This window comes from Macrobrachium rosenbergii, chromosome 2, assembly GCF_040412425.1.
Source record: "Macrobrachium rosenbergii isolate ZJJX-2024 chromosome 2, ASM4041242v1, whole genome shotgun sequence".
In the NCBI taxonomy this organism is placed as follows: domain Eukaryota; kingdom Metazoa; phylum Arthropoda; class Malacostraca; order Decapoda; family Palaemonidae; genus Macrobrachium; species Macrobrachium rosenbergii.
In genome coordinates, this window is record NC_089742.1 from 88,947,359 (window position 1) to 88,964,386 (window position 17,028).

Below are 17,028 nucleotides of genomic sequence, written 5' to 3' on the forward strand. Positions count from 1 at the left end.
ATATATATATATATATATATATATATATATATATATATATATATATATATATATATATATATATATATATATATATATATATATATATATATATATATATATATATGTATATATATATATATATATATATATATATATATGTATACATATATATATATATATATATATATATATATATATATATATATATATATATATATATATATATATATATATATATATATATATATATATATATATATATATATATATATATATATATATATATATATATATATATATATATATATATATATATATATATATATATATATATATATATATATATATATATATGTATATATATATATATATATATATATATATATATATATATATATATATATATATATATATATATATATATATATATATATATATATATATATATATATATATTTATATATATATATATATATATATATATATATATATATATATATATATATATTATATATATATATAGTAAATATATATATACATACATTATTTACATATTACATATATTTATATAGTTATATATATATATATTTATATATATATATATATATTTATATATTTATATATATATATTTATATTTATGTATAGTATAGAGCAGCATATCGGACTTCATAGAAGTCTGTGGCGCGGGTTCAAATCTATATATATATACCAGTCAGAGAGGCGGATATACTGCTATATGTAGACACCCCATATATATTATGTATGTAATCAACGGATAGGTGTGCTATATATATAAATATATGTTACAGACAATACACATACAAACAACGCCACTCCAACATCATCTAAAAACATAACAGACATTTATATATTTACATGTCTATATATATTTATATATAACTGTTATATATATATATACCACTCAAGTCTATGTTATATATTTGCTGGGAGAAAGGGAGCTGAGATTTGGTACAATATTTATATACATATACATATATGCTACCAGGGTCTATATATATATATATATATATATATATATCATATATTTATATCATATATTTATATATATATATTTATAATATATAAATCAAATATATATATTTAAAAGATATATTTATATATATATATACCCCCCATATATATATATATATATATATAAAAAATGGGCCATATTAAATAGTTTATAAATATATATATATATATATATATATATATATATATATATATATATATATATATATATATTTATATATATTAATATATATATATATACATATATTCGGTCAGTAGCAGCAGCCTCGGACTTCATATAGTCTGTGGCGGGTTCAAATCTGCAGCCGACCATAGGCGGACATCCGTGTAGACATATATGTATACGGATAGGTGTGCTGAAAGCAAATGGGTGTTACAGACAATAACACAAATAACATCATCTAAAAACATAATACCTCACATGTCTATAACCATAGTCTATCGCTGCTGGGAGAAAGGGGAGCTGGAGATTTTATATATATATACACATACCAGGGTCTATATATCAATATATGATTAATAAATCAAAGTCCTTATATATGCTTACCCCCATATATGGGAAAAGCATGTTAAACAAAAATATATATATATATATATATATATATATATATATATATATTATATATGTATATATATATAGTGCTCATTTATGAGTAGTTAATGAGGGTTAGGTTCCAAAACCAATCTTTTGTTTTATATATATATATATATACAGGTAGTGCTCGAGTTACGATGGGGTTAGGTTCCAAAAAACCCATCGTTTGTTGAAATAATCGTAAGTTGAATATAGCCTAGCCTACACTAGGGTAATCAGTACCATGTATACATATATGGTAGCCTAGCCTACACTACACAGTATACTCTATACATATACAGTATAGTAATTATTAATGTCAGCTAATTCTGCAGGTTCAATGCAGATTGACTTATGATAATTCAGTATAAAGAGAAATTGAATAAAACTAACCAGAGTTAGGATAGCGTACAGTATGGTAATCGTATACGTAAACAGTAGCTAGCCTACAGTATATTCTATACATATATGGTAGAGTAGTAATTATTAATACCAGCTAATTCTGCAGATTCAATGCAGATTGACTTATGATAATTCAGTATAAAAAGAAATTGAATAACAAGAAAAATAATCAGACTGTACTGTAAGGGGTACTCACCAAGATTTGGTCCATCGTCGGCACACGTAATTCACGTGAACGGTGTCAGGCTGTTCATGGCTACGGATAACTAAAAATCGGAAGAGGAGGAGGATGATAAAGCTTCAGGATCATCAACTCGCTCCTCTTCAGATAGTATTTCTTCTTCTGTTAGTTCAGGTGTTTCAAAATTAAGAGATGAAGGGGATCGAGGCTCAAATGTCGGGGTAGGGGTGCGGGTGGGGGTAGGGGAGGCAGAAGGCGATGCCACTGGAGTTGTTCTCTTAAAGAAGTGTTCCATTGTCGGTTGCATAGTGCGTTTTTTCGTTCTTCATAAATGACTTGGTAACATGCAACAGCGTCTTGATGTGCTCTTTTAACTTTAGCAAACCGTTCCATGTTCCCATCCATTTCACTCAAAAGTTTCAGTCCATGTTCAAATGAGGCAAAAACCTCTGCTAGTGCTTTTGTCGTAAACTTTCGCTCTGGCTCTTCTTCAATTTCTTCTTCCTCGTCTGCTCTTTTTCTCTCTTCTGCAAGCGCAATTAAATCTTCTGCCGTAAGCTCTACATCTTGCACATCTAAAAGATCTTGGATGTCTTCCTCATCAATTTCTAAATCTAAACTTCTCCCAAGTGTCACAATCTTTTTATTAATTTCCACAACTTCTTTATCTTTATTGAAACCTTTGAATGAGTTCACAAACCCCATTCATACATTCTTTCTTTACCTCCTTCCAAGCCTTTCCAATGTTCATAATGGAGTTTAGAACATTGAATTCCTTCCAGAAAATCCTGAGATCTTTCTCCTCATTATCTGTAGCCTGAACAGCCTGAGCAAACGTGTTCCGAAGATAACAGGCCTTGAACGTAGCGACAGCGCCCTGATCCATGGGTTGTATGAGAGAAGTTGTGTTTGGTGGCAGAAACACAACTTTTACGTTCTCATTAATATCTCCGATGTTCTGAGGGTGGCCGGGAGCATTGTCAAGAATCAGCAGAATTTTGAAGGGGATTTGTTTTCCCTACAATAATCTTTCACTTCTGGAATAAAGCATCACACAAACCAGTCTTTGAACAGCATTGCAGTCATCCATGCTTTCTTATTATGACGGTAATGCACAGGAAGCGTATGCTTGTCGATTCTCTTTAATGCTCTTGGGTTTTCGGAGTGATAAATCATGAGTGGCTTAAGTTTATACCCAGCCACATTTCCCCAAGCAGAAGAGTCAGTCGATCTTTGTATGCCTGGGTTTAAATACAAAGGCATCTGGGGGAAAATGTGGCTGGGTATAAACTTAGCCACTCATGATTTATCACTCCGAAAAATCAAGGGCATTAAAGAGATGTAGGATCTTTGTATGCCTTAAACCCAGGCATCATTGTTGCTTCTTTATGGATGTAGGATGAGGCATACGCTTCCAATACAGTCCTGTTTCGTCGACATTAAAGATCTGCTCCGGCAAGTACCCTTCATCAATGACGATCTTTTGCAGAATATCCTTGAATTTAGTGGCTCCTTCGGCGTCAGCGCTTGCTGCTTCACCGCTAATTTTCACACTATGAAAATTATGCCAGTTCTTGAAGCGATGAAACCATCCAGCACTTGCTACAAAACTTTTGTTGTGGTTATCATCATAGTTTTTCTTCAGTTCATCGAAAAGCATGCGAGCCTTTGTTTGGATGGTAAGAGACTGAGTGGCATACGTTTCTGTATCTGGTCCTCCATCCACGTGACCAGTAACTGCTCCATTTCTTCCAAAGGTCCTATCCTCTTCTTTGATATAAGTGTCGAATGAACTGAAGCAGATGCCCTTATAGCGTTCATTATCCGTTTTCGTCTTTAAGGATGGTGGATACCGTCGACTGAGATAGATGCTCGTCACGTGCGATTACCATGACTGGCTTTCCAGCGCACGCTGGTTGATAATTTTCATTTTCTGCTCCAGAGTGATAGACTGCCTCTTCTTTTTCGCACTACCAGCACAAGACACACTTGGGTGTTTGGCAGACATAGTGATACAAATTTGAGTTTTAGAGTTTGGTGTATTCCCAAAAGCACAAAAATTGCAAACGAACACTGACCTATTTTAACTTCCGCTTTGAGAGCAAGCAAGGTTGACTCATTGAATTAATGTACCTATTCCAGCCTCTCGCCCAACGTGTATCGTACACCATACGCTGCCTGGTTTATGCGTTGTTGCCTGCATACACAATTGCTAGTCACATTCAAACTGGATGGTATTTAATGAGTTTTTATTCTGAAATTTAAAAATACACATTATTTTCAAAATATTGTCGATCGATATTAATTGCTAACCCCATCGTTTGAAGAGGTCCTTTTAGTAATATATATATATATATATATATATATATATATATATATATATATATTATATATATATATATATATATATATATATATATATATAATAATATATATAATATATATATTTATATATAATATATAATTTATATATATAGCACTACCTGTATATATATATATATATATATATATATATATATATATATATATATATATATAATCATCAATGAAGGGTAGAGAGACACAGATATACAAGCTGACTTTATTCCAACGTTTCGTAATTATCAAATTAATTACACCATCAGGGCTGTTAAAATAAAAAATATTCTTTGTAAAATCGTAAAAGCTAAAACTAAAAGTTAAGAATTGAAAAGCTGAAAAATATTCATACAAAAATTTCAGAAATGCACACAAACATTAAACTTAAAGAACAAATTTTTAAAAAATCATTACATTAAAATGAAGGTAACAGAATATACAGTAAATTAAAATTGAAAATATCCGTGAAAGCGGTTACAGAACAAAAGATTAAGGACCAACCTAGAAGAGTGACAGCGTTAAACTAAACGTAAACATAAATAGAAACAACACAAGTCAGGATAAATATAAAGGGGAGGAGGAGGTATGAGTGTTTAACGACAGAACAAGTTGTTTAATAAAAAGTGATTTCAGAATAACATGGTCTTGAGGGTTGGTGGTGTGGCCAAAAATGCAGAATTCTTTATTATCAGTGTGTGTTGTACAAATTTTTTAGTGATTTATGATATTGGAATATCAGAAACCACTCAAAAATTTGTAAAACACACATTGATAATGTGAGAGCTTTTGGCATACTTCTAAGTGAACGCTAAAGATGTCAGAACAGCTACCTCATTAGCTTTCAGGCAATGTATGCCCCTTGCTTCCAGTCTACAATCGACCTTCTAGAAGTGTAGTCGATCTTCGCTCCTTGCTATTTCAGGAAAGTTAAAAGAGAGTTTAAGTTTTTGCAGTACCTTGCAATTATTGGTAACTGGCATGGTACCATGGAAGCAAGCATAGGATTCTCTCATACTATCTCTTCACCCTGTAGTAAGGTGCTGAGTTTTGTGGGATTTGTCTGGGTGGGGTTACAGTGTACCTGGAGCAACCATTACTATCAGTGGATGGGTCGTGGTTTTTATTTCAGTGTAGATGACAGTGTTATCTGGTTCTTTTTGTTGTGGTACTGTGCCAAGGTCAAGGGCACTTTTTGTAGTTTTGCCAGCTATCTGTTAGCTCCTTCGCTGCAAAACTTTCAATGATGCTTTGGTAGCCATCAGACTACTACTTTGCTGCAAAGCTTCCACTTTAAGTAGGGGCACTCCTGCCTATACCGCCATGTCACTATAGGTTAAGTTGAGCACCAGCCAGAGGCAGTTTTCTACTGCAGGCTCTCTTGACTGATAAGGAACGACAAGCATTGTATTCAGTGCTAGCAACTTTTTCTGTTTCAGATTCATATGTCTTCAAGTTTTGGAGTAGAACATGTCCATGTATCCCATCTCCTGTCAATGTGGGAATCGGCTATGTAATTACTTGTTACTTATATAAAAATGACATTTTTATAATAAAATAAAGTTTTATATGTACTTGCAAGTAATTACATGATCGGACCCCCCTCCTCCCCTCTGATGGATACATGGCATAAACAGAATGAGGTTGTCTGCTAGGTCGTTCCTGGTATTCCCATTAATGGGTAAGACAGTTACCTGCACTAAACTTTGAAGCATTACCCTCGAATTTTTTAATTAAGCTGCCATGCAATTAGAAACTCTTAGCTATGTAATTACTTGGTAAGTATACTGTATATAAAACTTTTTATCATAATGTCATTTTTATGTGCTTGTCCCTACAAAGCCTAAAGTTTATATGAAGGAACAATTGATATCTATGGCAAGATGTTATTCTGAATCATTCAGCCATTAAGTAGGATGGCCCAGAAAATTTTCAGCCAAGAGCGCAGACAAAAACCTTGACCAGATTTAGATCAGGCAGAAAGTGCACAAAATAGGAGAGTGGAGCTCATTTCAAGTCTAACCCCATAAAAGGGGAAAATCTAATGCACCAAACATTCATCATGAAGGTTTGTGCACATGTAATTATGTATTTTTATGTGCAGACATACATTCATGAATTGAGAGAAACAAAACTTGGCCAACTATGTAAGAAAAAAGATTTTTAATTCAATTGTATGGTTAAACTAGTCATTAATACAGTGCAGTAGTATTACTGTAATTCCAAAACACCATGTCTGCACTCCAGATATATGTCTACACCCCAATACTAGATTGTATTTCAACCACTCGGTGCCAAATAATACATGCGTGCATTCCTACAGTGTTTTGTATGCCTGCACCCTGGTGCCTAACTATATATGCCTGCATTAAGGAAGCAGATAGTTTATGCCTACACTTCAAACAGGAATTTTGGTGAGAGAGCAAAGACTGTCTTTCATGTCCTGGATGAGAATGATACTTGGTTCTACAGTGGTCAGTAAATTTTTTAGTGGTTTATCATTTGAGTACCAAAGTAATTGGCTGGTGGATAAAATCTGTGAATAGTACATAAGTATGTAATACTTTGACTGCTTCCATATTTGAAGTATGTACAGTAGTTATAATTCCTTGATTGTTAACCTAGGTTGATCTGATAGGTAATTTCATTTTTAAAAGACTTATTAAACTTAGAACAGTGTTTTATAATTTTCTCAGTGTTTTTTATGCTTTAGAACTGAATCAGATTTCAGAAGCCCAACAAAGAAAATTTTTTTCTTTGAAGGGTGTGAAACCAGAGGAAGTTTAACAGTGCTTAGGGCTAATTGATTTCAAAGTTTGTGTTACAGGTCTTTAAATATTACTATTAAATTCTCTCTCAATTTGCAGGTTTTGAATGTATTTACTCTGGGGAGACACTAGAAACAGAATGCACTGATCTTAATCCTGGTACCAATTACCGAGTAAGAGTGTTAAGCATGAGTCCAGGTGGAATGAGTGATTGGAGTGACATAGCAGTTATCTGTACTGAAGCTGTTTGTCCTGGGCAGTGCCAACCTCCTAGACTTCTAGGGAAACCAAAAGCCTCTGTTTTGCAGCTTCAGTGGTGTGCACCAGAATACGATGGAGGAGCATCTGTCACAGAATATCATATAGATATGATGGCTCCGGACAATGATAGGCGTCAGGTCTATTGTGGCAGAGACCTTGAATGTACTGTTGCCAGTTTGTTACCAGGAAGGCCTTATATATTTTTGGTACGTGGAGTAAACCGCATAGGACCAGGTCCATGGTCAGAACCTTTAGAGGTAGTGAGTGGGGCAGGACCTCCAGATGCTCCACATGCTCCACACCTTGCTTGCAGAAGTCCTCATTCTGTACAGTTGGCATGGGAAGAGCCAATTAACAATGGAGCTGGTATTGATCAGTATGTTGTACAGGTTGCAGAGGTTTCTTGTCTGCATGCAGAATCTTCAGAATCATCATCCACTTGCGGAGATCCTGAATCAGAGCTTACATTTACCAATGCCTATACTGGATCTGCTACTACAACAGAAGTAAGAAATCTTGCACCTGCTACTACATATGCCTTCAGGTTAGTTTTAAATTTCCAATCTTTTCAAGTTTTCTGGTATTTTTCACCTGTATACCATAGCCATTTTATCAGTATAAAAAAAAATTAGAAACAAAAGGTAAAAGTTAGTTAATTGTCTAGAAAGTATTTGTGCTTCTCCTGTATTATCCTTATTGTAGCATGCATCACTTCTAATTTCAGGGTTTCTTGTAGCAACAGTGTTGGCACAGGGCCGTGGTCTACTCATGCTATGGTAACAACTCCAGCTGCTCCTCCATCTCCAGTAGCTTACATCTCTTCAACAGCAGCTGCTACTTCAGTGACATTTGTTTGGGGTGAACCTGCCAATCATGGTGACCCCGTCATACATTATGTTTTAGAGATTGGAGACAAAACAGTTACTACTCCAGGGCCTGAAACAGAATTTACAGTGGATGACCTCTTACCAGAAACATTGTACAAGTAAGTTAATAATACAGTTTTACACTTTAATATTAGATTTTAATTAAATGGGTAAACTAGGAATTTAGGAATGAATGCAGAGGGTAAACAAACAACTAACAATATACTGGGAGTAGGTACTGTATTATGAACCTGTTTTCCTAAGGGTCAGGGAAAACCTCTTACTTGTGGTGTGTACCCTTAAATCTGTCACTCACATGTTATTAAAAGTATTTGATTCAAATAGTTCAGCTGTTCATTTCCAGTCATTTTTCTCACTTTGTCCAGCATTGTACAGTGCATAGGTTTTTACCTACTTTTAGCAACTCCAGGATTGACTGCTATTCTTGTATCTTTGCTAATATGAGTGTATGCACACCATAAAGTATTCTCTAAGGGCTTGAAATTGTGTTCCAAACCTGGTTGGGTGTATTATATGTAGAGAAACCCTATGGCAGGAGAAACTCAATAGGTGTGGCCTCCTGTAGCTTGGGTAATAAATCTGAGTATTCTTGTATCTGCCAAGAAAACTCCTGCTCAATAGGTGTGGCCTCCTGTAGCTTGGGTAATAAATCTGAGTATTCTTGTATCTGCCAAGAAAATACCCAGTCCATGTTGACTACAGTGCAAGAAATCCATGTCCCATGTTGAGACAGGCCCTTTCAAAATGAGGTACAGTACTAACATAAGGAAAAATTCTTGATATCATACTTTTCTTTCCCCTGTCATACCTTCACATTCACTCCCCACAATGTTTACAAAGTGTAACCAGTCTTTATCCTGCCTTGCTGTGTGTAACCTTCCCTGGACCAAAGGGTCTTGGACTTTTTCCATTTGGGACCTTATAACTCCTTTAAACATTCAAAACTCCATACAGTACTCTTCTTATGAGCACCTACTTAAGTTAATAGTTGTAAAGGACTATATAATGTTTCTCAAAAGCCTGATAACCCCTCTTATAGTTGGAGCTAGTATATTCATACAAGAAAGGAACCAGGTCTACTGTAAAGATAAAAAAAATTATACTGAAACTAGGCAGTCTTGCCTCCACTTCTTGATTCTGACTTACAAGAGGATGTGCGATAAAGAATTCTTCACTACAATTAGCTCAGTAATCTCAAGGAAGAATAAAAAACCTTGTGTTTCTAACCCTCTAACGCCGAGCCTCTATTTACAAAAGTATCTGTCGTATGCCGGCTGCGTTCAGGAGTTAGCGCCGAAGCGGAAAAAAAGTTTTTTTCAAAAAATCACAGCACGCTTAGTTTTTAAGATTAAGAGTTCATTTTTGGTTCCTTTTTTTGTAATTGCCTAAAGTTTAGTATGCAACCATCAGAAAGGAAAAAATGTATCATTATCATATATAAATATTGAAATATATGACCGCGAAAAAAAAAATTTCATATATAATTGTATACAAATCGCGCTGTGAGCAAAACGGTTAAAGCTAACGATTTATTTTTTTTTTCTTTGTATTGTATACTAAATTGTGATGATTTTGGTATATAACAACTTGTAAAACGATCAAAGCAACACAGAGAAAATATTATCACAAAATGATGCATGAATTCGTAACACGCAGACGTAAAAAAATTTTTTCAAAAATTCACCATAAATCGAAATATTGTGCTAGAGACTTCCCGTTTGTTGAAAAATGAAGGTAACTGATTGAATATTACTAGACTGTAAGTGTTTTAGCTTACAATTGCAGTTTTCTACCATTTTGGTCGAGTTAAAGTTGACCGAAAGTAGAATTTTTTCTATTTATCGTGATTTATATGAAAATATTTCAAAACTGATAAAAGCTACAACTATGAGTTATTTTTGTTGTATTCTGCATGAAATTGCGCACATTTTCATATATAAAAGTTAATGTAACGACTGACATAAAACGGTGCAAACATTACGACAATGTGATGAAAGAATTTCTGAGATGTTCGGCCGAGTTACCACGCGGACATAAGGAAAAAAGTTTTTTTTTTTCAAAAATTCACCATAAATCGAAATCTTGTGCTAGAGACTTCCAGTTTGTTGTAAAATGAAGGTACATGATTGAATATTACTAGAAAGTAAGAGTTTTAGCTTATAATTGCGTTTTTCGACCATTTCGGTCGAGTGAAAGTTGACCAAAGGTTGAAATTTTGGCACTTATCGTGATTTATATGAAAATATTTCAAAACTGATAAAAGCTACAACCATGAGTTATTTTCTGTTGTATTCTACATGAAATTGTGCACATTTTCATATATAAAACTTTGTAACGACTAATATAAAACGGTGCAAACATTACGACAACGTGACGAAAGAATTCTGGCGGGGATGTAAGGAAAAAGTTTTTTTTTCTAAATTCACCATAAATCGAAATATTGTGCTAGAGACTTCCAATTTGTTGCAAAATGAAGGTAAATGATTGAATATTACTAGAATGTAAGAGTTTTAGCTTACAATTGCATTTTTTTTACCATTTCGGTCGAGTCAAAGTTGACTGAAGGTTGAAATTTTTTGTAGTCGATGTACGGTACGTCCACTCGGCACCCAACAGACAATTTTAGTCGACGTACGATACGTCCAGTCAGCGTTTAAGGGCTAAATGGTTGCCTTCTCATAGTTATATCTGTATTTGTGCATATATATACATCATATAATGTATATATACTGTATACAGTCATCCCTAGTCTATCACAGGGGTTAGGCTCTAGAACCCCCGCGATAGGCGAAAATCGGCAAAGTAGCCACCTTATATTTTTATTTACTCTGTACATATGTATTTAAGGCTTTATAATCCCTCCCCACACTCTTATAAACCTTTCCCACACTGCTATTAACCTTTCCCACATTTATAAACACTAACTGTGCACTCAAATACTTTCTATACTCTTCAACCTATGTAATAGTTCACGGAACAGAACATCAACAGTGATAAAAATTCTCTTGTGTATGTACTTTACAATGATTTACTAATTTTCAGGTACTAATATTAATGTAAACACATTGTTATTTCACTTACAGAATCCATTTAGTATACTGTATTACTATTTTGATCTGTTATCGTAATATGCATAAAAAAAAAACTATTGTCCCACATTTGCAATGTTTACGTTTTGAGAATCAGCTGACTGAAGCTGCACACTACTACTGAAAGAATTAGGAAAATCATTTTTTTAGCTCCCAAAAGAAACAAATTTATTAATGGAATTATTATTTTTAATTTTGTACATGAAAGTTTGATACAGTAATTCATATTTCATTAAGAGAGAGAGAGAACTGGTGTTTACTACTTATAAACGAAGTCTCAGCACAGTAGCTTGGGATGAGACAAAGTCTTGACTTGACAAGCTGGGGATGAGAGAGTACACAGGAACTTTTGAGTTACTTACTTATGAAATTGGGATTTTAAATATTATGGTGATTAGGGATGAATAATCAACAGTGATAAAATATTCTCATGTGTACTGTTGTGTGTGATAATCATAGAGTCAACTACTAAACTTGTAATGAAGCACAGTTCAGTAAATCAGAGAAAGAAAAAATATGGCAACATGTACCTACAGTAAAATAGTTACAGATATCGGGACAATGGGTTTTTATACATATATTACAATAATAATACTGTAGATCAGTATAGTTTATTCTGTAAGTGAAATAAAGTTTAATGAAATTTTGCTGTTTTTTTTTTCCATTAAAGTGAAGTCAATCGCAAATCTTTTTCTCGCATGCAAGAGCCAGACTATGTTTACATTTTTTGGTTGCAGTCTGAGGATTGGGTTCACCTCAGATGCAAACTGTAACAAGCCCAGCATACGCTCTAACTGGCACCTGGAAAAACTGGGCTGTGCAAAGAACTTTTTCTGGTTCTTCCTTTTTCTGATTTGAGTATTGGTGGGAAGAGACAACTGGCCATGAAGAAGTATCCCAACAGTTCCCAGCCACAGAAAACACCTGCTGGGTGTAAGGCAGGATTTGTTCCAATTTATTAGAAAACCCTTTGACTGGAGTCTGTCGACTACCACTCTCAGATTTCATAAGCACACTTCTGTGGTGGGCCCCTGGATTAGCCAATTGTCTAGGTAGGCTACCAGTTGAATTCCTTCTTTCGTGAGTTCCTGGAGTTCCTGGACAATTATTGCTACTGATTTTATAAAAACTCTTTGGGCAATGTTTAGCCAAAGGGCATGACTTTGAATCTGTACGTTTCCTTCCCTATCTGAAACCCTAGGAAGGGGCGGAAGAGAATGGTAATAGGGACATGCAAGTATGCATCTTTCAGTTTTATAGAGACGGTCCAGGTCCCTTGCAGAATAATCGAACATACATGGGCAACAGTAGTCATCCGGAAACTGTGGCAAACAATGTGTGTTTGTTCAAACTTGACAGATCGAGGATCACCCTTCATTCAGATGAATCCTCCTTGGGTGTGCTGAAGAGACGTGCGTGGTGGCGAGTAAATGTGTTTCTCTGTGGCTCCCTTTAAGAGGGCCTTCTGCATGTAATCTTTCAAGGAGGGGTTTGGTTTTTGGAAAAACCCCTTTAAAGAGGGAGGAGGATAAGACTATTTCCACCCTAGCCCGTTGAAAATAATACTGTCCCCCAAGGGGAGGACTTCCATTGCGTGTGATGCTGTAGATGATTACCCCCAACCATACAAGTCCTATTGGGCTCCACCTCTTTCCTTTGCCTTTAATAGGCATTCCAGGAGTTGACTTTCCTTTTCCCCAATAGGAGTGTGTTTGTACCCTTCAAAAGGGGTGCTGTTGCTGCTGTTGTCCTCTCTTCCGTTGTTGAAAGGATCCTTTAGGGATCACCTGAAACTTGTATGGCTCCGGGTCATAACAAACTTTCCTTGGCTTAGGGAGAAGAAACTCTCAAGTCCGTTGCTTCCCGGTGTCCCCTTTTCCAAGAAGAGCATGTATTGTACAGTTCTGTTGTTGGGCTCATTCAATGAGTTGAACAAGAGACACCTCAAAAAGGTCCCTACAGAAGTGGGTAGAATGTAATAGGGAAGTTACATTGGGAAGTGACGTATTGGAACCCACCAATGTTTCCTTTCAAGCTTTAATGCAACACTCCAGAAAATCATAGAGTGCTTCCCATAGGGTCTGCTTAGTGTTTTGACTACTGCAGCAAACATTGTTCTAGAAGATTCTGGAAGCCTTCTAATGGAAACTTCCAGCATAGTAGTAGAAGTTATAATATTGAGGTGGACCCTAGCATGAAATTCAGCCAAGGCTGTCCCATCTGAGGTTTTTCTCATAGGGGTCCCAAATTGCTGAGTAGCCCTGTCCAGAGAGAGCTTTTTTTCTCTCAAAAGGAAGAACAAGTGTTGCCCATTCCTTAGTAGAATTATTAGATACTGGAATGGCGGAGACAAATGGCTTTATTTCCGCCACTGACTCACTTCCCAGTTATCACAAAATTCTGAAAATCTGCCTTCACTTAACTGATTGTTTTAAAAGTGAAGGGACAGAAGGCTGGGGCTACCCTGAGAGCATATTGGTTCTCTAAAGAAGTAGTAGAACTATATTTTCCATTAACCTAAAAAAGGTTTCTCCTATGGCTTTCACTGAAGGAGAGACTAAGCACCATTCAGTATTAGGAAAAGCTGCTCAGTCCCGAAATACTACATGTTCAACTTCATAGTTGTCCTTTCATTGATGAGGTATTTTCTATCAGGTGAAAGGATACACATTGAGGCATCATGCTAAGGGCAATCAGTATCATCAGGGGGCAGTTATTGGAGCCCATACTAACTTTTGACTTGAAGTTTTATAGCCCAAACTGGCTGTATTTATTGCTACCAGTTTTTAGTGGGGATAGCTTCTTGTTTTGGCTTAGGATTTATATTACCCTGTTCCCATGATTAAGTTTTTTGGTACAAGAACCAATCTCTACCCTGGTAGACTGTGCAGCCACTTTATTCTCTTGTTTAAAGGCTGAGAAGTTTTACACATTACATCTAAGGCAGTATCCAGGACTGACCTGATTTCCTCTTGGGAATCATGGATAGCATGTGATATATTGATGCCCAGTGGCAGGGTGTCCTTGATACTGCTCACAATTTCCTCCCGCAATTCAGCAAGTACAGCAAGCGATATTTCCCCATTAGGAGTGCTTGCGTGATCCGATTGTGTCAAGGCTGCCGTATCACCACTGCCTAGCAGAACACAAGTCCTGGATCAGTCACTATACCCTTAGAACAGGGGTTCTCAACCCTTTTAAGCTGATGAGCACCCACCTGTTTTCTGGATAACGGTGAGAGCACCACAATAATTTTATAGTTGGGAATTAAGAAGCAGCCCAATTAGTAAGTGAAAGTCTTAGTCTTCGTTTATTTAAAGGTAACAGAAATTATAAATTACTTGCATTGAAGATTCAAAAATTAATTTTTACTGCTTGGATGTTTATTCAGTTACCAACATTCACCAGTCAAGCATATTTTACATAACTGTCATAGATATTATATACCTTAGTGGCACACAATGATTCACAGGTAATGTTTACCTCTTAAGTCAGATTATATTAATATCTAAAAATGTAACTAAATGAGATTTATTGTTCAATAACAAATTAAAACATACATTTGCTTATTATCAATATTCCTCATTACATTAATCATGTTGTGATATTAGTGGAAAACCACAAAGAAAAAAAAGAGAACAAATAAAATTCATAGGAAGCATTATTTCCTGAATATTGATACCCAAGCTAATTATTTCAAATCTTGGACATTAAAAGAAAAAATAATAATAAAACATGTCCACTTTTCCACTAGTTTGTGGATTCAGTGAGAACCCTGATGCTGAACTGCTTGCTGCTTCTTACGTGTGTGAATGTGAGATATCATGTAAATAGATCATTATCTCCTCTAATCACAGCCAATTTTAATCTAAAATCAGGTAGAGTATTGAGAACCCTTGTAAATGTGAGTTACTGTATCTGTATTTTTATGAGTTCCACCTTCCATCCCCACTTTTTCACAGTTCATTGATACAAATTAAAAAATTGAATCTCTTCCCTTTTCTTTTAAGGGTCACCAAATTAGCTGAAGCCTTTTTGGTTCCAAGACGTGGGAAACTCCACCCTTATTTTTTGGGTTCTGATAAGAAGTATTATGTGAACATTCATGAGTGACACAACATTAAAAACAGGTTTTCACTGTCCATCAGTATCACCTTACAGTACTTAATTCCCTTTGCTGCCCTTCCAATTTGTGTTGCTGGCTCAAGCGACGACTCCACTTCCCCATATGTACAAAAAATGGTGTAATAGGTAGTTTAGGTTCAGAGGCAATGAAATGTCTACTTTTATTGGATACTGCTTAGAGGCAGTATGGGAAATTTTGCTCATACTGTTGCTGCTTCTTACCTTTGTGCATGTCAGAGATTCTTGTAAATAGATCATTATCTCCTCTAATCAGCCTGTTTTAAAGTAAAAACGTTATTTAGAACCCTTGTAAATGGAGAGTTATCTGTACTCTTTAACTTAGGGGCTCCCTCAGTACTAACATCACACTACATAAGTGGGGTTGATAGATTAAGGGGTATGTTTTCAGCTTGAAGGGAGCTTGCTATGCTTAGGAGAGTATGCCTACTATCAAATTAGGTCAGTTATTATGTTAGTCATTCCTTTGCACCAAAGTGACAAGTTCTATAAAACAATGGATCAGAGTGTTCAGCTGTTTTATATTTTATTTTATATGGCTTACTTCAGGATGCGTATCCAAGCAGTGAATAGTGTTGGTGCAGGGTGCTTCAGTGCCTACCATAAAGTCACAACTCGTCCTCTGCCACCTACTCCTCCTAACATTGAATTGGTCAGAGCTTCATATAACTCACTCCGCTTGAAATGGGGAGATGGACGTAATGTGGACATGCTTACATATTCATTGCAGATGGAATTTTTAAACCCTCACAGTGGCACAAGAGAGTAAGTTTTTCCAAGGCTTTTATTCATATGCTTATCATAGATTGTTGATGAAAATTTTAATGAGTATTTGAATGTGATTTCGTGTACAATTCTCTGAATAATCCTCATAACAGATGAATGATGTGGTAGTAACAGTTCAAAAATATTTTTTCCTGGTAGGTTTTATCAGGTATATAGTGGCACCAATCAAAACTTCAAGTTAGTGAGGCTTGATGAAAACACAGAATATCGCTTACGGATCTGTGCAAGCAATGAAGCTGGTGTTGGACCTTACTCGCCAGTGGTTCATCTGTCAACTACTAAAGCTCCACCCCCACCTCCAAAAGGTTATTAAAATGTGTAGATTGTCACTATTTTACACTTGATATGCTGTCACAGTGTTGATAAATAGGTTTTTATGAGGACTATTTTTATTTATTTGTAGTAAGGGGTTCCATTTTAAAAGCAGAATATATATGCACTGTATAAATTCTATACTTGATCATTTTGTGCATAATTTATAAATATATAGAGTTCATTTTATTTCTGAAAACACTATTTAATATAGACCAATGTCATAAAAACAAAAGTAATAAGACACTGGAACGT

At 35.1% G+C, this 17,028-nt stretch overlaps 1 protein-coding gene across 7 annotated transcripts in view; it reads left to right on the forward strand.

The window, feature by feature from the left end:
* Positions 1-17,028, forward strand: part of mtgo (miles to go) — a 520,265-nt gene that overhangs the window by 502,101 nt on the left and 1,136 nt on the right. For all 7 annotated transcript variants that reach the window (XM_067122008.1, XM_067122025.1, XM_067121992.1 and 4 more), the window contains 4 exons: positions 7,395-8,100; positions 8,281-8,541; positions 16,225-16,440; positions 16,600-16,766. In XM_067122008.1, coding sequence (XP_066978109.1) covers positions 7,395-8,100; positions 8,281-8,541; positions 16,225-16,440; positions 16,600-16,766 — 1,350 coding nt within the window. The remainder of the gene's footprint in view (positions 1-7,394; positions 8,101-8,280; positions 8,542-16,224; positions 16,441-16,599; positions 16,767-17,028) is intronic.